This window comes from Artemia franciscana, unplaced genomic scaffold, assembly GCF_032884065.1.
Source record: "Artemia franciscana unplaced genomic scaffold, ASM3288406v1 Scaffold_4361, whole genome shotgun sequence".
Classification (NCBI taxonomy): domain Eukaryota; kingdom Metazoa; phylum Arthropoda; class Branchiopoda; order Anostraca; family Artemiidae; genus Artemia; species Artemia franciscana.
In genome coordinates this window covers 168-9,879 of record NW_027064857.1, presented here as the reverse complement: position 1 = coordinate 9,879, position 9,712 = coordinate 168, and the positions used below count along the sequence as shown (strand labels likewise).

At 34.8% G+C, this 9,712-nt stretch overlaps 1 protein-coding gene across 1 annotated transcript; it reads right to left on the bottom strand.

Moving 5' to 3' along the window:
- Nucleotides 1–4,236: 4,236 nt before the first annotated feature.
- LOC136043282 (protein angel homolog 2-like) lies at nucleotides 4,237–4,953 on the bottom strand. The gene has a single exon (XM_065728208.1). The coding sequence runs from the start codon at nucleotides 4,951–4,953 to the stop codon at nucleotides 4,237–4,239; it is 717 nt and encodes a 238-aa protein (XP_065584280.1).
- Between the last annotated feature and the right edge of the window lie 4,759 nt (nucleotides 4,954–9,712).

The window sequence follows — 9,712 nt, the reverse complement described above, 5'->3', positions numbered from 1 at the left end:
TTTTGGGCCAAATTGATATTTTTGATTCTTCGTTGTTCATGTTTGGTATCGTAAAAGACAAATTTATTCCTTGGAAATTTATTATTTTTGGGCTCACAACATTTGTGCTAGTTGTGATCAAAGGTGTTTGTACAGTTGTTTCCTTTGTCACGAGTCGGCAACCTTGTTTTATTGTTATTGTTCCAACGTCCTGTAATAGTATTTCGGTTCGATAGCTGGGGTCAATTTTTTCTGTATTGTTATAGCATGATATAGTTCCTACTGTTTTTCTAGGTACTGTAAAAAGCCATAAGTCATTTCGTAAATTAATGAAGATTTCTCTCTTTGTGCTTCCTACTAAAGCATCACATGAGTTGGGAATATCTTGTTGTTGTGATTCCTTTAGGAAGAGATCTAATATGCAAGATCCGATTTTTACATTATATATAGGTAGCGTTAGTTGGCAGACTAAATTTTTAAAAGAGACGCATTCTTTTAAATCCTGTGAATTGGCGAGTGTATATTTCCTTCTGTCTTAATCAATTAGCATATATTCTGCTTCAGGCGTAATGCTCATGAAGGAATTGGTCTCTTTAATATTAATTGGAAAAGTAGATATTTTGTATAGATCAAATATGGACTGTTGGTTAATTAATGGGATTGTTACGACAGCAAACAGTTGTTCATTAATTTCGGTGATATGCACCTTTAGTTTGGTATAATATAAAAACAAGTTAGCTACTTCTGGTTCTACTGGTAAGTGGAGACCAAATGTTAAGTGAGTTTTTATTTCACTTAGGATGTTTTTAAGGTCAGAGGGATCTACTAAGTCGTAAGAAAGGCTTCCTCCTGTTAACTCAAATAACGCGAATTCAAATTTACTGACATCAGTAGCTAAGTTCAACAAAGACATGATGACAATGTCGAGTGATACCATTGTCAAGCTAGAATCGGAGATTACTCTGTCTACTTCATTTTTTAAATAATTCATTGTGTTGACCGTTCTTGAGATTTTTTTGGAAATGGCCTCAATTTTGTCTTTTTGATAGTTGGCTATACTTGCTTGTATTTTTTGTACATGGAGTGTTGTATTCATGGCTGTATTGAGCCTTTTAACATTATCTCCCAATATATTCAAATCTTCCTGGGTTGACAAACCGAATAATCGAGATGCAAGCTCCCCTACTATTGGGATTAAACTTGTTGATCTTTTATATTTACTCCTACGGAAAAATACTTCAAATATACGCGTTGTGCTTTGTTTAAGTTTTTGTATTTCTGTATTGAATAGTTCAAATAACGCTTCCAACCTTTGTCTATATAATATGAGGAAGGCCTGATGGGTTGATATTTTATGAGCATTTTCCATGGTTAATTCCGGGAGGGGTTCTAATTCAGTCTTCGCTGGTTCGTCAGCCATAGCTAGACGTGCGCAAGTTTTTTTACCATCTATAGTCCAGCATTCTCTCCAGTGGTTTTCATCTTGGCATTTTTTGTCCCCTTCCATGCATTCTGTTCTGCTATAATCGGTGTCGACAAAAGGGATTTGCCACCTAACTTGTATTCTGCCTTTTTTGCTTGACGTCCAAATTAAACTAGTTGACCGATATGGTTGCCTTACTGTTATTAAAATTTTATCATTCCTACTTGGTACTAGTACACTAGGGACAATTTCTGTAGTAATTTCTGATATCGAAGTGTCTAATTCTATTGGTTGTGGGTCAGTCGTCGTGGGGTTTGACGAGGGGAATGTTTCTTCCACTTCTGTTATTGGGGTATGTTCAGTTTCGATTGTTGTTGGAGTAAAATCAGTTTCTGCTGTGGTTTCCTCGTTCTGAGTATCGTATTTCCAGAAAGTAGTCGTTTCGTATTTTTTTTTGAGGTGCTTTTGGGGATTTCCATTAATCCTTTCGTGCTTTCTTCGGTATGTGGAATAAGGGAGGTTGTGTTTGATTTGGCAGCTTCCGTTGTAACGTTTATTATTCTACAAAAGTATTGACATTTAAACTTGTATTTCGGTTTGCTGGTACCATTAGTGGAATTTGACCCCACTTCGATGTTTTCTATACCTCTTATTATGTCTGGTATTTTGTTCGTTCGCGTTGCAAGGTCAGATACAATGCTTGTTGTTTGGGTTTCAATTGTGGCGGTTTGCTGTGTGTATGAGGAAATACTGGTTATATCTCTCGTTTCGACCTTCGTTGGTTTTATTTCAGATAAATTTATTTTGTCTTGTTTTGGATTGTTTTCAGTCCTGTTAACTTGTTTTGGTCCATTCCATAGTTCTTTGAAGAAATTCCATACTGTGGGCAATTCGTTCAATAATGCATATTGTCCATCGTAAAATTTTCTTTGTCTAAGTTGGGTCTTTATTGGCTCGATTGTATTTTGGGTCTCTTTATCGATATCCGAGTTTTGGTTTTCGTTAATTGACCTTTTTTTTCTTTTTTCAATGGCTTTTCCGAGTCCTATAGCTTTATCAATTTCGGCCATCCTTGTATCAAAATCATCAACTATTTTTTTTATTTTGACTTTGGGGTAGGTAGGAGATGGATAGTTAAGGGAAGGTATATCTTTCTTTTCTTTGTTGCTGCTTTTGCTTGCTTGCAGTCCCTTTTTTGATTTTAGAAATTGAAAGATTGATTCCTTTAATTCATAGGTATTTTTCTCTAGCCGTATTACTTGTTGAAATAAAGTTTCGAATGGTTTGGGGTCTAGTTTCATAAATATTTTCCACGCGTTGTTACTGGTCAGAAGTGAGTTCTCATGCTTGAAAATCACTCCATGTTTTATGATATCTTGTGTGTTGGAATGGACGCACAGGGTCATCAATATTGTTATCAACTTCATTATTTCTAGAAGAGTTATTTCAGTGATTAGCATAAATAAGTTTTTTTTTTTTTTTTTTTTTTTTTTTTTTTTTTTTTTTTTTTTTTTTGGGGGGGGGGTGTTTAGCTTTGGAGTTATGTAAACTTAATTTTTTTTTTTCCTTTACCGCTTCCACCCATATTAGGTGTTAATATTGTTAGTATATAACAGAAACCGTCTAAGGTAAACTAATTTTTTCTTCTCCAAGGAAATAAATAATTTGTTTTTTCTACATATTATTTATTATTTACATTAAAGATAGGCCCTTTTTCATCAATTTCTTTAAATTCTGTTTTTAAAGATTCACAGGTTCTAAAATTTACTTCTAGTATATGGTCGCTGTTTTTATATTAATATACATAAGATAATCAACAAGACATTTTGGTATTTTAAAATTTTATAACGTATGGTTAATGTTAAATTTTTGCATAATTGTCCGTATTTTGTTTCTACATAGTCCTTTTAAACTTGTTTGATTAGTTGTATTGTAATTTATTTTATATTTTTATAATTTATAACCTAAAGAAGGATTGACACTTTCTACTATAGTTTCTGACACGATGATGTCTGTTCCTGGAAAGATTTCTGACCATAAGTATTGTTCACTTTGGTACAAATGTACCGTTAGTTTCTTTAGCGCATCGTAATCTTCTCTACGTAAAACGGGACATCCCTCTAAGGGTTCATTTTCTGTAATGTTGACGTATTTGTTGTAAACTGAGATAATCCAGTTTGATTTAATAGATGATTCTAAGTCTTTTTCTACTATTATTAATATGAGATGTAAGGGCCAGATAATTGTGAAGTTATTTACATCACAAAAAATATCTAGATGTTCGATAATTAGTTCTTCTAATAGGGGGTGATTCTTCTTGGTAATTTTGTCAAGTATTGTTTTAAATGTTATTGATGAGAATTTTCTTATATACTCATAACCCTCCTTAACTACTTTTTCTGAAAATTGACAATTTAACATTACATTCATTATATCCCTGATTAAATAGTTTTTAAATATGATTGGTGTTCTTAAAAATTTATAATTTAGATTCCTCACTGCATCAATAATTAAGCTGTTCCACATTGCTTCGTTTAATTCATAGTTAAACCTGTATAAATCGGGTAAACTATAATAGTCCTTGTGAGCACTAGGTTTTATTTGGTCTAGGAGGTTATATTGTGTTTCATTTTTTTTGAGATTAGGGTTACTCCTTGTTTTTTTTATAGGCATTTTGTTAGTTTTATTAATTAAGCAGGATATAACAATTTACCTGTTATTGTGGGAATAAGTTGTGGCTTTTCTAGAAATAGTATTATATTAAATTAGAATTTAAATTAATTTATTCCTATAGGGTCTTTTATTAAAAAGTTTTTAACAAAGTATATTATTATTTATACGCAATTCCAACGAAATCTTGCTTCAAGATAATAATGGTCTGATCCATTTTGACTATTCGGTAATGGTCCTATTTTTAAACAGTCCTTGTATGTTGGGAGACGAAGTCTTTCTAATAGTATTAATTCTTGTTTTTCATGTTTGTTGAATTTTTCGTCAATATTACTGTAGAGAATATAGTCAACTAAGTTGTGACAAGTCGAATTCAAACGAACTTTTGGAAATTCATCTGAATTATAAACACTTTTAAAGGCAAATTTATGCGTTAATGTACCGGATGAAAAAATTTCTTCTTCAATGCAGTTATTTTGTTTTAGTTCTTGTAAGTATTGACAAGAATCAGAAATATATAGCTCCTGTGGGAGAAAGGTTTTCCCAATTTTTTGTGAACCACAGTCTGTTAGTTCTTTTGTATCTAGGTGTTCATACTTAAGCCTTCCTTGGCTTAAAAAAGAGTATAATTTGCTTGAAGGGTTCAAATTCAAATCACCACAAAGAATAACTGGAAAGTAGTTAGTATTTTTGCAAGTAACGCGGTTAATTTCTGCAAGAAGTATTTGGAGTTGGGCTAAACGCACATCTTCTTTTTTACGGTTGTATAACAAATGCGTATTTACAATGCATATCTGTTTATCCGGGTTTTTAATTGGGGTGAGAATAGAAATAAGTGCAATGTTATCTCGATTAAGTAGATCTATTCCATTCTTTCGCATTTCTAAGGAATGATTTTCTTTTAGGCTAAATTTACATTTCTTAAAAAAGGTGGCGCACCCATCTATCTTTCCTTGGGTTTTTTGTTTAAACATTCCGTCATACCCCTTGTAACATATGTAACATATGGACCAGCAACCCCCCCCCCTTTCGGAACCCAGAACCAAGTCTCTTATTTCGTTCGTTTCATGGTTTATTTTTGAGAGATCTGGTAGACTTTGGGTTTTGTTTGGAAGCCAAAAGTCTTGTCTTGAGGGTGTTTGGTTTATGACGGGTTCTAGGGGTCTTAGAACATCTGGATCTGTATTGTATAAGGTTCTATTATACGACATTTTCCCCGGTTAGTATAAGCTGTTAGTTGAGTGAATTTTTACCTGATTCGGTTCCCTCTGGTTACAGATCTAAAAAATATTATTTGTACTTTAGAATTTTAAAATTTTTGGTAGGCAAGTTGTTTTTGTAAGCGTCTTTTTTAGATTGTTTAGATTTTTTTCGTCTTAAGAAGATTTTATCCCCTTTAACGGCATATTCTTGTGTACTCGGGTCGTATAAAAATTTGGCGTAATGCCGGATTTCTTCTAATGGGTGATGAATTCCTTCATATTTGGTACAATTTTCATTTTCTTCGATTTTATAACATATTTTTGGGCTCTTACATTTATCAATTAGAAGAAGGTCAGTTTGTGTCGGCCCCTTGCAAAACCAGTAGCAGATATTAAATTTTTTCTGTAGTTTTCTTATTTTTAATTGTAAACTTGTCAAGTTATTCCCTTTTTGTTTTTTGTTTGAGTATTTGATTTTTACTTCTCCCCTAGCGGGTCGATATTTTGGGGTATTAGCTAATTTTAGCCCAAATTTATACGTGTAAGGTTTAAATTTTGTCAAATCGTAATTTAGGTACCAACTTTCTGCGTATATTTCTTTACCGTTTTCATCTTGGACTAGCATAGCGGCCGAATATATTATATTTTCCTTGGCATGAATAATTAAAATAAATTCCGTATCTATAATTCCCTTTGCCATATTCACGGAGAAAAGATATAAGAAGATAATATTAAAAATAATATTTAAGTGCGATCTTGATACTGCCGGGAGGATGAAGTGGATTTGATGCCAAGTCTGAATGCCTGTTAGATGTTGCAAGTTATAGCTATATTAATGTCGTTTTTTAGTTACAAGTTAATTTATTCGAAGCCACTAAATCTATTTAATAGTAGGGATGCGAACCAAGAATGTGCCCGAAAGGAGTATGACAATTATAAAATTACAAGGTAAATTAGAACAAGTTTAGCTATGACTACAGTTTACGAAGACGCTTGTTGTTATTGACTATTTGTAATAATATTTTTGTTAAGGCTACTAATTAGTTTTTATTTACTATTATTCGATGGTTATCTCCATAAGCTGTTTTGCAATATTTTAGTTTCTATGGTATATAAAGTGACAGCGATTCCTATAGGGCAGGTGTTAGTTATCGTTGTGTTAATAGGCTCTTGCGTTAAGGAATTATTATTGCGGTAGACTATAGTAACAAATTCTTGTTAAATAAAATAGTTTTGTGACTTACTCACAATACTGAGTCCTTTTTGATGAACCAATTCTTCAATCGGAGTTTATTAAACTTTTCTGAAAAGTACCTTTTTTTTATTTATGGATTCTTATTCGGAGTGGTCTCTTGGCGAGGAGCAAAAAAAAATTAAGTCAACTTTCTCTGAGTCATAACCCGACGCTATCAATAAATACATCGAGTTACCCCCCCCCAAAAAAAATCAAATTAACTCTCCATGAATCATAAACTCAATTTTATCAACAAATAATTATTTTTCTTATACCCTATGATGATGTTTGCCTATTAACAGTCAATTAATAAACTTTTGGTTTTCTTTGTATTCTTGATTTTGTAATAGTCCTGAAGCGTTGATTCCTGGTCGTTATTCTAGTATTGTGTTACGTGTATATTAAATATTTCTTGAAACTTCTGGGGAATTGGAGATTGTCAAGGGTACGGAAAATATTTATTTTTCGAAATAATAGTTAAGCGTTAGGAGCGGTTTTGCCAACCCATCTAGCGTTATGTGGCTCTAGCCGCAAACGTTAGTTTATCGGATCAATTTGTAATAAGAAAATGGTAATTAGGAAATTAGGAACACGCCTAGCCTTTTTATCACAACTTGTTAGGGTGTCCGTTATCGTTATCCCAGGTTGCGTGTATAGTAAATTGCTTGTAATCTCGATTGCAATTTAGTTTTTAAACATAAATCTTCTGACTGGTACGCGTAAGCTATGGCAATATTAATCGTTTTGTTCCAGTTAAGTTCTACTTTTGGTAAGATTTGTTAACAAAGCGATGGGTTATATTATTGGAGAAGTTAAAATTTTTGGAATTAAGAAGAGTTTTGTTTACTTGTCTGGCGAAACGTTTAGTCGACGGGGCAGTTCTAATTTTAGGCGCAAACATTTAGACTTTTATATCACAAGCATAAGGCGTTTTTATTTTACCTTATTAATAATGTTACGGGGGGGCTTTCTTATGAAGTTTATTCGATTCTTATAGTTTACTGATTGCTTATAAAGTTTGCTTGATTTCTTATATAGTTTAAGTTGTTTGTGGTATGGGAGCTTTATAGTTAATGGATATAGCTTGGGAGGGTTCTATTGACCAGTCTCTATAACCTTGGAGACGAATTCATTATCATGACGTCTAGATTTGCCGAGATGGGCAGATTCCCTTGGGAACGGACCAGTAGACAATAGGAACCGTACCTGTACCTTGACTCAAAGACAAACACAATTATTGACAATAATTTTATTTTCTTACTTCATATACAACTTCAGGTAAAATGACTTCAACGAAAGATAGCAATATGATGTACATCAAAGACTAATCACAATAACTCTCTGCTCCTTCTAACTTTTGGTTCATCCTATATATCCTGCATCAACCCGGATTTCTATAAGTGAACGAAATAAGAGACTTGGTTCTGGGTTCCGAAAGGGGGGGGGGGGTTGCTGGTCCATATGTTACACCTGTATCCCCGTGTCCCGGTCGTCATTTGTGTCCCGGTCTGTAATTTCATCAGTTGACAAACATGACGTCAGTCGACAAACAATTTTATGACGCATACAGCTCAATCCTTACAATGACGTCAGTCGAAACACCTGAAGTCACTCGACAGACACACAGACAACTTATTTTTGTATATATAGATATATAGCTGTTGGGGGGGGGGGGGGCTTGGGGGGCATCGCGCCCCCAAGCCCCCCGCGCTTGTAAGTCGTTACACACCATATTAGTTACCTGCCATTTTAGTGGTGTCCCTGTGTCCCACCTGTGAATTGAGATAGATATAAATATATATATTTTTTGAACTACATAAAACTTGCGAATATACAACATTCTTCGCTGTCCAATTTAACTACGTAAAACTTAAGAATATACAACATTCTTCCATGTCCTATTGTTTGTGCATATAAATAGATTGTTAGGTTTACCTAACTCTTGAACATGCAACATAAAATTGTCCATGGGAAAAGCAATCCGTATTCAGATCTATACCTGATTATTCTAATGATTGCCCTTTAGCTTTGTTGATGCTGATTGCTAATCAAACATTCCCTGTGTCCCCGTCGTCATTTATATATATCCCTGTGCCCCCTGGCACCCCCTTGTAGTTGTGTCCCTGTGTCCTGGTCGTCATTTATATTCCCAGTATTCCGGTCGTCATTTGTGTCCCGGTGTCCCAGTCTGTACTTTCTCTTTGAGTGTCGAGGTCGTCATTTATATTCCCTGTGTCCCAGCATCCCGGTCGTCATTTGTTTCCCGGTGTCCCGGTCTGTAATTTCTTTTCGAACAATCCCTGTGTCCTGGTCGTCATTTATATATCTTCCCTGTACCCCCGTCGTCCCCTTTGTAGTTGTGTCACTGTGTCCCGGTCGTCATTTATATTCCCTGTGTCCCGGTGACCCAGTCTGTAATTTCTCTTTGAGGTTCCCGGTCGTCATTTATATTCCCTGTATCCCCGTTTCCCGGTCGTCATTTGTGTCCCGGTCTGTAATTTCATCAGTTGACAAACATGACGTCAGTCGACAAACAATTTCATGACGCATACAGCTCAATCCTTACAATGACTTCAGTCGACACACCTGAAGTCACTCGACAGACACACAGACAACTTATTTTTATATATATAGATATATAGATGTTGGGGGGGGGGGCTTAGGGGGGCATCGCGCCCCCAAGCCCCCTGCGCGCGTAAGTCGTTACACGCCATATTAGTTACCTGCCATTGTAGTTGTGTCCCTGTGTCCCACCTGTGAATTGAGATAGATATAAATATATATATTTTTTGAACTACATAAAACTTGCGAATATACAACATTCTTCGCTGTCCAATTTAACTACGTAAAACTTAAGAATATACAACATTCTTCCATGTCCTATTGTTTGTGCATATAAATAGATTGTTAGGTTTACCTAACTCTTGAACATGCAACATAAAATTGTCCATGGTAAAAGCAATCCGTATTCAGATCTATACCTGATTATTCTAATGATTGCCCTTTAGCTTTGTTGATGCTAATTGCTAATCAAAACATTCCCTGTGTCCCGTCGTCATTTATATATCCCCCTGTGCCCCCTGGCACCCCCCTTGTAGTTATGTCCCTGTCTCCTTGTCGTCATTTATATTCCCAGTATTTCCGGTCGTCATTTGTGTCCCGGTGTCCCAGTCTGTACTTTCTCTTTGAGTGTCGAGGTCGTCA